The sequence below is a fragment of the Mus musculus genome, chromosome 10 (genome assembly GCF_000001635.26).
Source record: "Mus musculus strain C57BL/6J chromosome 10, GRCm38.p6 C57BL/6J".
Taxonomy (NCBI): domain Eukaryota; kingdom Metazoa; phylum Chordata; class Mammalia; order Rodentia; family Muridae; genus Mus; species Mus musculus.
Window position 1 is genome coordinate 60,739,893 of NC_000076.6, and position 17,550 is coordinate 60,757,442.

At 50.4% G+C, this 17,550-nt stretch overlaps 1 protein-coding gene across 4 annotated transcripts in view; it reads right to left on the reverse strand.

Moving 5' to 3' along the window:
- Positions 1 to 12,957, reverse strand: part of Slc29a3 (solute carrier family 29 (nucleoside transporters), member 3) — a 40,778-nt gene extending 27,821 nt beyond the window's left edge. The window contains exons 1-2 of one of the 4 annotated variants that reach the window (XM_006514119.3): positions 12,842 to 12,957; positions 10,494 to 10,792 (exon numbers count right to left, since the gene is read on the reverse strand). In XM_006514119.3, coding sequence (XP_006514182.1) covers positions 10,494 to 10,792; position 12,842 — 300 coding nt within the window. In that variant the 5' untranslated portion in view covers positions 12,843 to 12,957. The remainder of the gene's footprint in view (positions 1 to 10,493; positions 10,793 to 12,841) is intronic. The other 3 variants (XM_006514120.3, NM_023596.3, XM_006514118.4) reach the window with 3 other exon arrangements.
- Between the last annotated feature and the right edge of the window lie 4,593 nt (positions 12,958 to 17,550).

Consider the following 17,550-nt stretch of genomic DNA (forward strand, 5'->3'; position numbering starts at 1 on the left):
AGAAACACACACACACACACACACACACACACACACACACACCAGAGACAGTCACTATGAGTGTCCAAGTCTGCTTGTCTCTCTTCTTCCTAAGCCATGGGGACATTGGAAGGTGGCCTTAGAAAACCCCTATAACTCATTTAGCCATGTCTACACAGGGCAGCTTCTATAGACCCTAGGTGGGGCCCATGTATCTGAGGGACAAGGGCCATGCCTGAGACATGGCTGTTCAGGGCCTCTCTGCTAGCCCTGCCAGGTGCTTCCTCCTACACACACAGCGTTTCCATTGTGGCCACAAACTTCTCTGAAGATTCATGTGGTGGTCAGAGCTACAGGTTGTGACCGTATTCAGGTGCACACACATGTGTACACTCATTCACATACACACTCACACACAGACACACACACATACTCATACACACACACACAGACACACACACATACTCATACACAGCAGACACATACTCATACACAGACACATACACACACTCATATAGACACACACACTCACACAGACATACATACACACAAGACATACTCACTCAGACACATACACACACAGACACATTCACACAAACACAGATATAGACACACAGAGAGACACACTCATACACAGACACATTCACACAAACACACATGTAAACACAGAGATACAGACAGACACACACATACACTTCACACAGACACACTCACTCACACACAGACACACAGAGACACACTCATACACTCACGCAAACATGTACAGACACACACACAGACTCACATGGACACACAGAGATATACTCACTCACACATAGACACATAGACACCAACACAGAGAAAGACATACACACACACAAACACACACACACACTCACGCTCACACACCACTGACAATCTAATGGAAACCCAGACCCTCCACTGTCCCTGCAGAACTTTCTCAGCTGAAGACTGCCCTTAGGAGAAGTACTCTGGGGCTGGAGAGACGGCTTAGTGGTTAAGAGCACTGACTGCTCTTCCAGAGGTCCTGAGTTTAATTCCCAGCAACCACGTGGTGGCTCACAACCATCTGTAATGGGGTCCAAAGCCCTCTTCTGGTATCTGAAGAGACCAACAGTATACTCACATATATAAAATAAAACAAATCTTAAAAAAGAAAAGTACTTTGAGTTTGTACAAAGCCTCTAATTGGCTTTGCTCTCCGCTCACTCACAACGATGAACCACATTAAAAAGACATCGACCTCCAGGCGGTGGTGGTGCACGCCTTTAATCCCAGCACTTGGGAGGCAGAGGCAGGTGGATTTCTGAGTTCGAAGCCAGCCTGGTCTAAAAAGTGAGTTCCAGGACAGCCAGGGCTATACAGAGAAACCCTGTCTCGAAAAACCAAAAAAATAAATAAATAAATAAATAAATAAATAAATAAAAAGACATCGACCACTTTGGCCCAGGCTTCTTTCTATCAATCATGCTGGGGAGATTGCCTCTAGAGTCTAAAGATATATGCAAAAGGAAATAACATCAAAGACAGACAGAGAGAGGTGGGGGAGAGGAAGGGATGGATGGGCCTGAGCGGCCAGCCGTACAGATGGAGCCCAGGATGGTAAGCAGGTGGGAAGAGATAAAAAAGGGAGGGAGAGCTGCAGAGGGGGCCAGAGCTGTGACTGACAGCTTCACAGGAAGCAGAACAAAAGGGGGAGGGGCGTCACAGGTGGGGGAGGGGCATCACAGTGGGGGAGGGGCATCACAGGTGTTAGACACTGGGAACCATGCTGGCTGGACTGTGGTTAGTGACAGAGGGTAGACAGGGGAACTTACAAAATGACTCAGTTTTGGTTCTGGGTTTTCACAAATGGCTTACAGCAGCCATCCACGCAGGCCGAGCAATGGGTAGCTGGCATGGAGTGGGGCAGCTGACCCTTACGCCTGATGGCCACCTACCCGAACTCTATGGCCAATATCTAGAGTCCCTAGCAGCCTCCTGACCACTGCTATCTCCTTTTGAGAAGTGGCCGGGCTCAGGCAGGTGCCTTAGTTCTCTTTGGAGTGTGTGAAGGGTGAGGGATAGCTAGGATTTGATTTTTTAAAAAGTTCATGACCCAACAGACTATCCCTCTTCCATTTGAGAAGAAATCTATGTCAAGAAATCTGTCTCTCTCTAGGACAGTCGTGTCTCTATACTGGGAACAGTCATCTTGCAGCTCTGGTCCCCCTGACAGCTGGCCACATCTGCACCTTGGGAGGCGAGTCTGAAGGATAGGGCTAGGAGCTAAGTATTCAACAGGTACCCTACCTAACACGAATGTGGGCTGCAGCCCTGTTCATCTGAGCAGCCACCAGCAGGTTCCTCACACATACCCACGCCAACTGTGAGAAGAGGACACATGGTCCTCACTCCTTACAATGACAGGAGGCGTTTACATTATAGGCCACAGCCTGTGACTGGCTAGGAAGCAATGGAATGGATTCAGGCCAGAGTTCCATCTTACCCTATTTTCTGTTTGCCACCTGCCTTTCTTACTGTGGTGGTTTGTATATGTTTGGCCCAGGGAGTGGCACTATTGGAAGGTTTGGCCTTGTTGGAGTAGGTGTGGCCTTGTTGGAGTAGGTGTGGCCTTGTGAGAGTAGGTGTGGCCTTGTTGTAGTAAGTGTGTCACTGTGGGCGTGAGATTTAAGTTCTTTCTCCCAGCTGCCTGGAAGTCAGTCTTCTCCTGTTTGCCTTCTGAACAAGATGTAGAACTCTCAGCTCCTTCCTCACCATGCCTGCCTGGATGCTGCCATGCTTCCTGCCATGATGATAGTGGACTGAACCTCTGAACCTGTAAGCCAGCCCCAATTAAATGTTTGCCTTTATAAAAGTTGCCTTGGTCATGCATGGTATCTGTTCACAGCGGTAAAACCCTAAGATACTTAACAATGTACCATTTTCTGGGGCCCTCTCCTCTGGCCTCCCTTTTTTTCTCTTTAAATTTTTTAAAAAATGTATTTATATTGAGAGAGAGAGCCACATGCATTCCACAGAGGCCAGAAGAGGGCATTGGATCTGCTAGAATTGGACTTACAGATGGTTGTGAGCCACCACATGGGTGCTGGGAATTGAACTTGGGTCCTCTGTAAGAGTACCAAGTGTTCTTAACCTCTGAGCCGTCTCTCCATCAGCCCCAAGGACATAGTCCTGCTCCTGTTAATTTAGTAAACACCCTCCCACCCCCCACCTCAGCAGGCCAGCAGATTGGCTAAGTACCATCTCCACTCCTCAAAGTCCCCAAGGACACTGGCCCAGGGTCAAATCCAAGGGCAGCCTACGTCTATCCTGCCTGGCAGACAGCACTATGCACTGCCGCTCACACCTGCACGCACAGAGAGCCTTTACTTGCTCAATGGCTTAACTTGCGTTTTACCAGGGATCAAACCTAGGACCTCTCACACAGTGGGCAAATACTGCATCACGTAGTTCACTCCTCAGCCCTCTTTTTGCTTTGTCTTTTAAGACAGGGGCTCACTAAGTTACCTAGACCAGCCTTGAACTTGCCTCTGCCTCCTGAGTACTTGGGATTGCATATAGGCCTACCCCGCCAGGCTAGGCTAAAGGGATTGTTTACATTTTCACACATAGACGGCACTTCCCGGAAGTGCAGCTTTATTGAGCACCTTGGCTTTGCCAGGTGAAGTGAATATTACGGTAAATAAGAAGTGGAAACATCTAAAAAAAAACGCAGACATGGAGGGCAGGGGAGTTAAAAGCGGACATGACATACAGGGTCCTCGGCTTAGCCCCAGCTGTCACGGATGTGTTCCTGGGAGTAAGTTCCTGCGCCTGCTCAGTATGGGTGATGCTCTCTGCAGAACTGTTACAGGCCAGTGACAAAGAAAGGCCCAGGAGATCATGCTTACGAAGGCTCTGCCTGCTGCAGGGTGCCTGCTAAGTGGCCGACTCGGTGCCCCTGGGAAGAGGCTCAGGAAAGGCTGCTGCTGTGGCCTGCTTTAGGGAAGGCCTCAGGAACACGTGGTAAAAATGTCAGGCCTTCTTCCTCATGGTTTCAGAGCACCATGGACATGCCACGGGCTCAGAGACCGAGGGCCACAGAGCACATCACATCCTTGTCACACAGCAGATGTCACAGTGATGTGACTGGGCTCTCCCAGCTGCCCTAGGGCCCCAGGGGGCAGCACGGGTCTTACTTTCTCCCACGTACAGAGAACCAGTGATATAAATGATTCCAAACTCTTTTCCCTTCTTCACAAAGGGGAGAAAGCAAGAAGCCAGGGGGACCCTTCCTTTCTCAGGGCATCCTATGATCTTCCTATGATCTTGCTTTGTTCCCCTCGGACAACCACTATCCTGAGGCCCCCTTAGCCCCACTGGTTCTGTCCTTAAGCCCTGGAAACAGGGAGAGGAGTAGGTAGCCCTCTTCCTAGCCACACTTAGTAGGCTCCCCAGTCCCACCCATGATGAGTGCCTCTGAGACAGGGTTAAGACCATCTCTGGCTGGCATGTAGTTTAGAGACAATGCTGATTGATACACTGAAGAATCAACTAAGCTCAATGCACTTACACTAGCCAAGCCTCCCTGACCCCCAGCCTCCAGTTTCCAGCCCTGGTACTCAGCCCTGGCCCCAGCTCCCCTGCTATGGGTCAAGACTCCCAGGCTCTCTACTATAGCAGAGGTCCTTCTTTGGACGTCCGGGTAGGGTGGATCGAGTTCTCCAAGTAGGAAAGAGGTTTGCCACTCACCGCCAGGTTTGCCAACTTGACTTACACTGGAAGGAGTTCTTTGAGGAGATTCCCTCCCTCCACAGCCCATTTAACGATAACTGCTTTCTGTTCCACTAAGTGCGGTTTGACTTTGATCTTGGTTCTTCCCTGGCTACAAAGTTGCATGCCCACATGTGTGCGCCCAAGTGAGTCAGAACTGGATGGGTGGGTAGTTTGTAGCAACTCCCTGGTGACTCCACTGTGGTGGAACAGGGACAGTCAGGACATGGTGAATAAGGCAGGGGCTCCAGCTTGGTCTAAATCTCAGTTCTGTCACTTGCTAGTAGATGACCTTGGTGGCCTCGAACCTCAGTTTTCCCATCTGTAAATAGGGGACAAAACACTAATCCGTCTAATTCTATGGATGATGGTTGGTAAGTTATAGCGTGGGTGGGTGCAGGCTTCATGGTGGGGACTCAGTAACAGTCAGCAGATCTCCAACAAGCCCTCTGCCAACCCGTTCTCCAGTTCCTCTTTCTGAAGTCAGTTCACCCTGGTTCCTTTTAACCCTGGCATGGAGTGTCTGCTCTTTTTTTTTTTTTTTTCCCAAGACAGGGTTTCTCTGTATAGCCTTAGCTGTCCTGGAACTCACTCTGTAGACCAGGCTGGCCTCGAACTCAGAAATCCGCCTGCCTCTGCCTCCCAAGTGCTGGGATTAAAGGCGTGTGCCACCACGCCCGGCCCATGTCTGTTCTTAATTATATGGGCAGTTCTCGAGTGGTACTGTCCTGAAGCTAGGCAGTTGGAGCAGGACCAGTAGGTTGTAAATACTGGAACGGGACTCCCCCACCCGCTGAACCAGGTAAACTTGTCCTTCCCTAGGGAGAAGACTCATTTAACATCTATACCAACCCATCTGAAAGGCGGGCGGGCCACAGTGATCCCAGATCTGTTTCCCTCCCTTAGCTCAGGATAAACTTTCCTCTTAGACCACATGATAACCCAGGCCAGACATCCCTGTGACATATTACCATATGCCCAGCACCAACCAGATGCTTCCCACTGTACTTGCTGAGGGCTGGCAGTGCAGAGAGAAGGCGATGCTCCTGGTCATCTGGATCCTACATCCCTTACTGTCTAGGGAGGCTGGGCCATGCTCACTCAAGCTTGGCTCGACACGCTAGGCTTCATGGGGAGACCTTGATGGAGAAGCCCGGGGGCTCTGAGGGCACAGAGGCAAACCTGTGACCCAGAGAGTCTGGAGGCTCTCAGGGAACCCACAGGACTGAGTTCTTGTTCTCCCATCTGGGGCAGTGGGGACTGATTTTGCTGTTCTTGGCCTAGGAGAGTCCATCTAGACTGCAGCAGGGGCTGAGAGCAGGGAGGAGTCCTCCCAGCAGGAAGGATCACCCACCATGTCACACACACCCATACCCATACAGTCAGACACACAGTTACACACAGAGAGACACACATACTGTCACATATACACATACACACACACAATCAGATACACACAGACACATACACACACAGTCAGACATACATACTGTCACATACACACATACATACACACAATCAGATTCACACAGACACATACACACACAGTCAGACACACATACTGTCACATACACACATACACACACACACACACACACAATCAGATACACACAGACACATACACACACAGTCAGACATACATACTGTCACATACACACATACATACACACAATCAGATTCACACAGACACATACACACACAGTCAGACACATACTGTCACATACATACACACACACAATCAGATACACACAGACACATATACACACAGTCAGACACACATACTGTCACAAACATACACACACACAATCAGATACACACAGACACATACACACACAGTCACACACACATACACACACATACATACATATATACACACAGTCAGACACACACACATACACACATATATTCACCCACACAGTCACAAATACACACATAGACATACACAGACACACACACACACACACAGAGTCTCAGCCACAGCAATAAGGATGCTAATAAAGGACACTGACAGCCTGGTGTCAGGGGTGGAGCCCAAGGGCAGGGCTCAGGTCCCTTGGGCTTCAAAGTCAAGCTGAGAAGGCAGCCTGGTCACAGCCCACAGCAGCCTCCTACACAGCACTCTCAGGGAGCATCCAGTCTGTGATCATCCACCCACCCGCATTTCCCATTGCCATTCTCTCCAGCCCTGCCTTGCTGTGTGATCTTGGGCAGAATGCTTGACCTTTCAGAGGCTTTCTGTCTCCATAAGAGGTTACTCAGATCTTTCCGGGCTGTAAGAGAAAGTCTGTGTCACCCTGGATTGTCTGGTGGGTCTAGGAAACCAGAACCCACATAACATCACTCCCTGCCACCCCTGCACCCCAAGCTACCCTTTCATGGCAATTAGTCTATTGGTGCTCTGATGGGTTTGGTCCAGGGCGAATGCCCCTCCCATCCTCATCCCGTTGGCTTAATCTGAGGTTCTCATTCTTGAGAACAAAGAGAAGAGGGCAGGGAAGGCAGTAAGCCTTCTAAGCTATCTCCAGACCCACCAAAAGGCAGAAGGAAATGAGCCAGGGATGGGAGATGGCCCTGAAGGTGACAAGGTGACACATGGGGGAAGGCTGTCAACATTCCTATCGGGCCAGATTCCTCCATCCTAGTAACACGCTGGAGAAGGCTGAAGAGGAACAGACTGTCTGCCCTCCTCTCTCCGTGGCCCTCAGGACACAGGGCAGAGCGGGGCCATCAGCAAGATGGGGAGAGAGCAGGGGGGAGATGGGTAAGCAACGGGTGCCGCAGATGAGGAGGCAAAGAAAAACAGCCCCGTCAAGTGCAGAAAGCCCTGCAGCATGCCTGTTCCCCCAGCCTGGCCCATGAATCGAGGGGTGACAGGTCTCTCATCTCTGATGCCAAGAGCCAGGAGCTGCGGGCAGCAGGCAGGTACTACGCCTGCACCTGCCAGTGCTTGAGAGCGGCAATAAAGTATCCTAGCAGGGCCTGGATCGCAATAAAGTATCCTAGCAGGGCCTGGATCGCTAAGTGCTTGCAGCTGGGAAGGGCTGCAAGCAGCCTGGGCCTTCTCTGGCAAGCAGGCCTGACAACGGTCCGAGGCGGGTGGGACAGGTGTACATACAGCCTAGCCCTGGCCTGGGGAGACAGACAGATGGACAGATGGGGCAGAGAGGTTCTGGAGAAAGTGCTGTCAGTCCCAGAGGCCTGCAGAAAGCTGGATGGCTTGTGTCCTTTGTTCCACAGGATGCCAGAGAGGCTGCTTACGCAATGCCTGGGATGGTGGTGCTGGGCCTTATCATGTGACATGTAAGAATGGACCTCACTGTCGCAGACATGCTAGGATGGCAGAATGGCCAGTTTATACATGAAGAATACAGAGAGGATGCAGGGTCCAAAGGCCATGTTCAGGGGGAACTTCCTGAAGCTCACCATGCCCATTAGCCACCCATGTGAATGAGTAAGTCCTGACTCCAGGATGGGGTGAAATAGGGCCTTTCTCCAACACATTCTCAGGCTGTTCCTGGTTCCACAGTCCCACATGGGGCAAAGGGGCAGTGTGGTGCTCAGTGTCCAGTCACGGGGGTCTGCCCCCGGAGGCTCTTCAGGTGCACATATGCATTCCCTGGAACCACCTATGAATCCACAGGCATGCAGAAACAGCCCCCTCCCACACATCAGGACGATATGGGCGGGGTGAGGGACATGTGGCAGTCATGTGGAACCTTAGAAACCAATGTCCCTGATTTCAGCTAAATTGACCAGAAGCCCTGGGCTAGGTACCATGGGTAGTTCTGGAAGTAAACAATTCAGGCACGTGCGAGGTGGGGCCCCGGAGTGACCCTCACAGGTATCGGTCATCCCGTGGCTTTCCCCACACAAAACTAAGTCACAATCTGGAGAGCTGGTCAAGGCCTCAGAGGGGCTTCCAAAGAAAGAGAAGTGAGCCGCCTCTGGGGCTGGGGTCTGCTAGCACATCCCTTCTTGTCCCCGAGGGAACTGGGGAGGAGGAAGGCATAGCTCAACAGTATCAGCCTTCTGTGCTTACACGTGCTTATAAGGCAGCTCTGGCCCACGCCACTGCAGAACCACTCTGGACAGATCCCTTCACCCGGTGCATGCAGGGCTCCTGAGCCCACCTCCCATACTAGGCCTTCACCTTGGCCCCGATGATGGTGTGCCTTTCCTTAGGGCTGATAGACACACCATGGCCATGGCCACCATGGAGGGAGGGTTGCCATGGTGACCTATGGATGATCTGTATCCTCAGAGCAAGGGAAGACAACAGAGGACTCTGAAGTCAGTACCTCCTTCCTGGGGTGATTCCTGCTCACCCTTCTAACCCACCTGCTCCAGACCACAGCAACCTGAGTGTGTCCCTAGGGCTCTGCTGCCCCTGGGTTATAGTTGGTATATGGTCTGAGTGTCCCCCAAACTTTCCTAGATAGAAATACACTCCCCACTGGGATGGGTTAAGAGGATGGAAACTGAATCCAACTATGACATCTAGAGGGGATTGTGGTTAGTCACAGGGTGGAGCCTTTACCCCGCTCCCCATCCCCCAGCCCCAGTTGAATTCTGGTGGCTTTATAAGAAGACAGAGGGGACCTGACTCACACACATCACCATCTTCCCTCATCACATGATGCCTCGTGCTATCTGAAAGATGCCACAAACAAGAAAGCCATCACCAGACACAGCCTCTCAACCTTCAGCCATAACCAAGAGCCTGAGTGGTCTTCTGTTCCTCAGAACGATCATCCCCTACCTGGCCTGTGGAACTCTGCTCCCAACCACAGTAAACAGACTGATAGACTCTGTCTCCCCTAGCTATCTGGCCTCCAGTATAGCAAGGATGTTATAAAACTATGCTTAATGACTATATTGGACAGTTCTCTGTCTTTGTCTCTCTGTTTCTGTCTCTGTTTCTGCCTCTGTCTCTCTCTCTCTCTCTCTCTCTCTCTCTCTCTCTCTCTCTCTCTCTCTCTCTCTGTGTATGTGTGCAGGGCATGTTAACATATGTGAAGTCTTGCTTTTAAGCGCTAGGACACACAAAAAGACTACATTTTCCAGTCTTCTCTATAGCTGATAGAGTCACATGATTCAATTTGGACCAATAGGATGTAAACACAAGGAAGGCACAACTTCTAGGAAGTGTTCTTACAAGCCACAGGCATTCCCTCCTTTCTCTCTTCCTAAAGATATGCCACAGGCATTCCCTCCTTTCTCTCTTCCTAAAGATATAATGGCTGGAGCTTCAGGAGCCATCTTGGACTGTGAGGTGACCCTGGACTCGAGAACTACATGTGTCAAAGCAACCCACCTGCCTGAAGTTGAATGTGACAGAAGAATGGCCTCCCCTAGTCTTAGCTACTGCTCTTTGGAATTTTCTGTAACTTCACAGCTGCCTTAATGCTGTAAGGGTCACACCTTCATATTGCTGGGGACAAGGAGTCTGTGTTCTTACATGTACCACCACACACAGTGTAGAGAACCATCATGCCCACCCTCCTCCCATGGACAACAGCAGGCAATCTAAAGTATGGACTGGGTCTGCCCATCTCCATCCCACCAGCCTTAGGAGGCATGAGACAGAGCCTGGGTACCACACAATGGAGCTCTAGGACCCAGTGGATTATTGTGCGCACATAAACTCTGCATCAACACACAGATTCTCAGCATGCAAATGGCCTCCCTCAAGTACCCCAAGGATGGCCTGGCTCTGGACTGCCTGCTCCCCTCTCCCCTGTGAGGGAAACAGCCCTTACCAGGATGTCCATGTCCTCAGGGTCCTCCCCGGACGCTGGGCTGGAGCAGTTTCGGAGTTTATATGCCCAGTACTCCTTAGCAGTGACAAAGAAGTTCCAGGGCAGTAGGCCCCCAATTCCCAGGCAGAAGAAGATGATGTAGGCACCATTGAAGCGATCCTCTGGCCTCTGCAGGCCCGGGGCTGGGTAGTCTAGTAGTTTCCCCAGCAGGGCTTCCTGGTCAGCTTCTTGATGGTTACTCGGGGCTCTGTAGACAGCATTGGAGCTGTGGTATACATTGTCCTCAGAGGCAAAGGCCACTGTGTGGGCAGAGAGAGAGACACAGAGCAGGTGAATGAGCGAGCGAGCATGGAGGCTGGGGACTGATGCATCCTAGAAGACATCTCTCGTCCATGCTGGGTCTACCCTGTCCCCAAAGCCTGGCTGGAGAGCTTCCAGTCTTGGGAGCAAGAAGAAAAACAAAAATCAAACTAGAAGAACAGGCTATGATAACTGTAGTGACTTCCAAGGTCATTCCAACTATGTAAGGGCAACACAGCCAACACATTAGGCAGTGTGAACACCATTGCAGGTGTAGACTAAGGCAAGCAGTGCAGAAGGACAAGCCTGGGCTAAATGCATTTACATAGAAATTGGAACCTGGGTGGGAACAAGCATACCTTGGAAGGTACACAGAGGTCTTCCAACAGTGGGTGTTTTCAAGGGAGACTGGGACAGGGAGGGAGCATCCTTGTTAAGTCTTTTTTTTTTTATGCCTTTTGAATTTGAACAATGTGTGCTTGCTGTTCAATCAAGTTAGGCCAGGCTGTGCACATACATCTACAACCCAGTAACACTCTGGAGGTGAAGGCAGGAAGATCAGGATTCAAGGTCAGCCCTGCTACATATCGAGTTTAAGGGCTAACCTGGACTAAGTGAGACCCTATTTCACAAAGAAACCACTCCAGGACTTCAGAGTGCCAGCGACACCCAGTGAGTGAGCCATGACAGCCGGGTATTAGGTCCGGAGGAATATGAGGCTCAGAAAGTTCAAGCCACTTGCCTAGGTCACAGGGGCATGGATGATACAGTCACGCTGTCTGGATGCCCTGGGGGGGGGGGGGGGTTTCCCTAACCTCATCTCCCTCCCCCAACCCCCAGGGATAATCTGGGAATGTGACTCCATCTGCTGGTTCCAAGTCCCCATAGCCCTCCCTCTTGAAGGCTTCCTGCAGCAAGAAGCTATGAGCAGAGACAAACAAGGGGAATGCCCCTCATCAGCACTGCTGGATAAACAGATCCCTGACTATTGCAGCGGAGCCCTGGCTCAGGCAGGCCAGAGGTTCTACAGTGTCCTAGCAAGCTGAGCAGACCCCTCTACAGCCTTAATTCACACAAAGACCAAAGAGGACCATGCAAGGACCTAGACAGGGCCATCCATGCAAACGTGCTTTAAATTATTGTTTGTTTTTTAAATATAAACAGAATCTAGAGAAATGTTTCAGCAGTGAAGAGCGCTTGCTGTTCTTTCAAATGACCCGTGTTCAGTTCCCAGCACCCTAGTCAAGTAGCTCAGCTACTTTTAACTCCTGTTCCAGGGAATTCTATGCCCTCCTGTAGCTTTTGTGGGCACCTGAAAGAACTGCACATACCCACACAAAGGCACACATATGTACACGTATTTTCTTTTTTAGTGTGAAAGATAATCATGAAGCATCAGAGAACTGGCAAGGACCTGTTCCATTTCCAGAAGTTCAGGCTAGGAGGGTGGGCGCACGGCTCAGCGGCTCAGTGTGGGTCACCCAGACCCACACAGGTCTGAAGTCCCTTCTCAGCTACTGTGTCTATTCATCAAGGACTACTCAGCCTTGACCAAGCATCTGAAGTTGCCAGGGATCTTCTCTAACCAGGTCACGGGCGGTGCAGTGGACTGAGCAACGCCTTATTACTCTTTATAAAAGGTAGCTGTGGCTTTGGATGAATAGAGAAAGACAAAGAAAGGAGAGGAGGCGGAGAACCTCCCGGGGCCAAGCTGTCCCTGCCTCTGACTGGGGTCCTGGGGTAAGGACCAGTCAGAGCTGGAAAGGGTAGGAGTCTGGGGACTGAGAACATGTCTGGCCAGCCCGTGTGCCACGATGGCTCCTGTGGACACAGGCTGGGGTCCAAGAGCGAGCCTGGCAGTAGGCTAAGACAAGTCCTCGCTGCAGAGGCAGCTGTGGCATCCGATCCGGACCCGCAAAGCCTTCTGGATCTTTCGGGCCGACCTGTCCCCACACGCGGGACCAGAGAAGAGTGTGGAGGAGAGGCCAGGCTCAGCCTCGGGAAGGGAAGACCCAGCCAAGCATGGGGGCCGCTGCACCCGCACTTACTGTCGCTGCCGCTGCTACCTCCACCAGGTCCAAGGCGCTGGGCCACTGTGACCAGAGCTCAGCCAGGCCGGGCTCCGCCCTTGTCCTCCCAGCCCCGCCCTCCTTTTCTCAGCTCACCACGCCCCGTTCAGCGCTTCCGGGTTTGCCGACTCCTCCCTCTGGCCCCGCCCCCACGCGCGCCTCTTCCTGGCCTACGGCAGTAACTGCAGGCGTCCAATTGCAAAGTGAAAAAAGTGTGGCTTTGGAACAGGTCCTGCCTGACTCCCTATTGGTATCCACCGCCTCATTCCCTAGGGTGCCCCACAGCCCCCTGCTCCCCCTCAATACTTCCAGAGCAGGATGTACCAGCAAGATGAACTTGGCCTCCCAGCCTAGGTGGAGAGCCGCAGAGAGAGCTTGAAGCTATTTGGTGGCAGTGAGCGAGGCCAGAGTGAGCAGATTTGTGTTGGAGGGGCAATCCAGATGCCACATCTGCAGAAGAGAAACTTTTGGGAGACTCTGAGATCAAAGTTCAGGAGAGAGCTGAAGATGGCTCCTGTACAGCTCCGAGTGCAGAGTGGGGGTTACGGAACCGATGTGCTTTGTTTTTGTTTTCTTTTTGAGAGAGAGAGAGAAAAGTGGGGAACCTAAGGAAACACCCAAGAGTGGCAGAAGTTTGGGCTTCCTTTCTACCCAATCCCTTACCACTGGGGGGTGACTTCCTCCGCTGCCCTGCAGGGGACGTGTAGGTGTCACCTACCACCCGCACTTGGGAGGCTCTGGGGTTTAGGCTCACCTTAGCTACATAGTGGTCAGCCCAGGTTACTTGAGACCCTGGCGGCGTTAGGGTTGGAGTATACATGCCTGCGCTGTCCTTACAGATCACCTGAGGAGAGGAGGTAAGGACAGGAGGGGAAAAGAAAGAGGCAGAGTAGGAGTTGGCTGATGTCCTGCGCTAGACCAGAGAAAACGTGGGCACAAGCAAGGCTGGTGTGGGCCAGTCCCAGAGACCAGCTGGGGACTTACTGATGCCAAAGCTTAGTAGGCTTCTTTTCATAAGTGTGAAGGGGGAAAAAATAGAATTTTCTCTACCCATCATGGTTCCTAGTTGGCAAAGGATCCCTAATATCAAACACAGAAGAAAAACAACAGGCTTTTAATAATGTGTAACACAGACACACACACACTTGCCCACTCACACACATACACATGCACACTTTTAGACACACTCACATATATGTATACATGCACCCATGCACACATGTACATATGCACACACATCAGACATGCATACCCACATACACACGTGGGTGAGGCTCAGAGAAATGAGTAAATCTCAAAACATGGCCTAAATACCAGCCTCAACTGCAAGGGGAACACGTGAGGTCTGGAATTCGGCTCTGTGGGAGAGCAGAAGCTAGCATGCTCCAAGCCGTGGGCACACTCCCTACAGGGCACAGAGGAGGCAAAGGTTACCTCAGGATCAGAAAAAGCACAGCAAACAAGAAGGTAGCCTGGGCGGTTCTCCTTGTCTCCCTGTGTCCTTTGCTGTGATAAAACCCCGGAGTAAAACTGACTTGGGACGGAAAGGGTTAATTTCATCTTAGAACTCCACTGAGGGGAATCGGAGCCAAAACTGAAGATAGGAAGCTGGAAGCAAGAATTAAAGCAGACACCAGGAAGAAACTGAGGCTTACAGGACTTGATCTCTCGGTGGTAGAAACTCAGGAGTTAGGGAACTCCTGGAGGCAGGAACTGAGACAGAAGCCGTGGAGTAAAGTTGCCCTCTGGTTTGCTTTAATACAAGCCAGGGCCACCTACAAGGCATAGCTATAAAAGTACCTTTCATTGGCCTAATGTAATTGTTGTCTCAGAGGTTTACTGCCTCTGTCTGCTAACCTAGGCCTAGTCTTGGAAGCTTCTAGCCTCTGTACAATCTTACCTAGGCCTAGAATGTTTACAGCCTCTGAGACTGCTGAATTTCAAGCTCACCCTTTCCTAGTTTTTTTTTCTGAGTTCTGGCTGTCTGGTTCAACTCAGCTATTCTGGCTCAAAGTCCTCTCTACACTGACTGACTCAATCTGGCTTTTCTAGGCTTCTCCTGAATTGCTCTGCTCAGGCTCATACTAACTTCAGCAATCTGTTCTGGTCCTTGGGCTCCCTCTCATTCTCTGGTTCCTTCTGTCTTCACCTGTGTCTGGCTTGTTTTCCCTCTGCAACCTGTCTCTGGACAACTGTCCCAGTAAGGACTGTCTTCCTCCCCTCTTCCTCTCTGCATTGCTCTCTCTTAAGTAGCCTCTCTTTTCTCTCTGTTCTTGTGAGAGTTGGGCAGATCCTATTCTGTCAAATCTTTCTCTGATTCATCACTTTGTCTGCCACTCAATAAGATATCACTTTCAAACATGGGTGCTACCTTCTCCAAACTAACTTTACCTTCATTGTTTTGGATTAAAGGTGTGTACTAAGGGCATGTCTGCATTCCAGCCAGAGGGATTAAAGGTGTGTACTAAGGGCATGTCTGCATTCCAGCCAGAGGGATTAAAGGTGTGTACTAAGGCTGAGTCACACCACAACTAGAAACAGATTTTTCCAGTAAACCACACAATCTCGGGGTTCACAGTGTGATCAAGTATCCTGCAACACACGACACTATCCCCAGTGGGTCAATCACTAGTTAAGAAAATGCCCCATAGATTTGCCTACAGACCAATCTGATGGAAGAGGGTTTTTTTCAGATGACTACAGATTGTGTCCAGTTAACAAAATACTTAGGCAGTTTTGGGGAATTCAGGTTGAGTGGGCCCATAAAAAGTATTTGGGTCCTCACTTTCCAAGACTGTAGGTCTGCCTGCTCTCCCTTTTCTGCCCTTACTGGATGTCTTAGTTTACTTTTCTGTTCCTGTGATCAAATACCATGGACAAAGCACTTTAAGGGAGAAAGGGGTTAGGCCACAATTCTATTTCCTGCCCATCTTGGCAGGGAAATCAAGGCAGCAAGAGCCAGCAGCAGCAGGTTACATTCCATCTGAAGTCAGCAGAGAGTAGTGCACGCATGTGCTCAGCTAGCTTTCTTCATCCTTATACAGTTCAAGATTTCCCTGAGTAGGGAATGGTGCCACCCATCATGGGCTGGGTCCCCCCACTTCAATCAGTGTAGTTTAAATATTGCATCACAGACATGGCTGGAGGCCCATTTGCTGTGCTTCTAACTTCTGTGTGGTTGACAATAAACAGCGTTCATTATACCTGGGATCTTTTTTTTTTTTTTTTTTTTAACTACATGGCCTTTCCCCATGACTAGCCCATGTAGAGAATGAGACTGTGGAGTGTGCAGTCCTAAATGGGATGTATATAGAACACCCTTCCCTCTGAGACTCAGGGATCACTGACAGAGTATAGAAACATGATAAAAGCCAAAGGTGGTAAATGTGGCAAGCACACAGTGTTCTGTTCTGAGGCACAACAGGGATGCTACACACATGAACCCACAGTGGTTATGATAGCAGGCTGTGGTAGTTTAAATTAGTGTGGCCCCCATAGACTCCTGTGTTTGGATGCTTGTCCAAAGAGAGTGGCACTATTAGGAGGTGTGGCTTTGGTGGAGGGGGTGTGGCCTTGTTGGAAGGGGTGTGGTCTTGTTGGAGGAGGTGTGGCTTTGTTGGAGGAGGTGTGGCCTTGTTGGAGTAAGTGTGTCACTGTGGAGGTCTTAAATGCTCAAGCCATGCTCAGTGTAAAACACATCCAGTCTCCTCCTGGTTGCCTTTGGATCAAGGTCTCCAGCACTACATCTACTCCCATGATTCCATGCTTCCCACCATGATGGACTAAACCTCTGAAGCTGTAAGGTAACCCCAGTTATATGCTTGCTTTTTAAGAGTTGCCATGGTCATGGTGACTCTTCACAGCAATAAAACCCAAATTAAGACTTAAGGCCCATGCAAACTTAAGCCAGACAAAATCCCAGCATGAAAGTAGGGCCAAGTGGGCAGGAAGTTCCACCCCTTCTGGAAGAGAAAGTGGCATTTGATAGCTAATTTAGACAATGCAAATGGAACTCCACAAGTTGAGAGAGAGAGAGAGAGAGGAACTAGGATAGCACAGCAAGTTGGGTGGACAGGGAGTTGAAGTGGAGGTGGGGGGAGCTGGGGTGGATATGATTAGAATACATTCTATAACATTCTTTAAAAATTAATAAAATTATTAAAATTTAAATTCACAAAAGAAATTGTGGATACCTTTTCAACAAAATTGGTAGGTACTTTTCTTGCTCAAAAAACCAAAATAAAATAAAAAGGACAGAATCTTCCTAGGTGGTCCAGCCTCCTGCCAGGGTGGCGGGGGTAGTGTGGGGGGGGGCTTTGAGCCGCCAGCCTTCCCTCTCCAGCCTTTCCACTCAGGTGCTGGGAGTACCTTCTTTGGAGTCAGCCTGGCCGGCTCAAGGGAGTCCATCGGGTTTTACTGGTAGATGTTGCCACCTTGAGGTCATTTTCTGCCACTGCAACGTCCCTGTTTTAACCTCATTGGTCAGATTTTTTTTTTCAGGATTCCACGGCCCCCAGATGAGGCACTTGTAATTCTAAGATTCCCACAACAACTAGTTCTAATCCAAGTCCTTTCCCCAGTTGATGCCAGTCACCTCTCCTTGATATGTGCTGGTTCATCAGCTCTCTCGGGAAGTTATGACCTTTACGGGACTGTGGCCCTTGAGCCCTCTGTCCCTGCTCCATGCG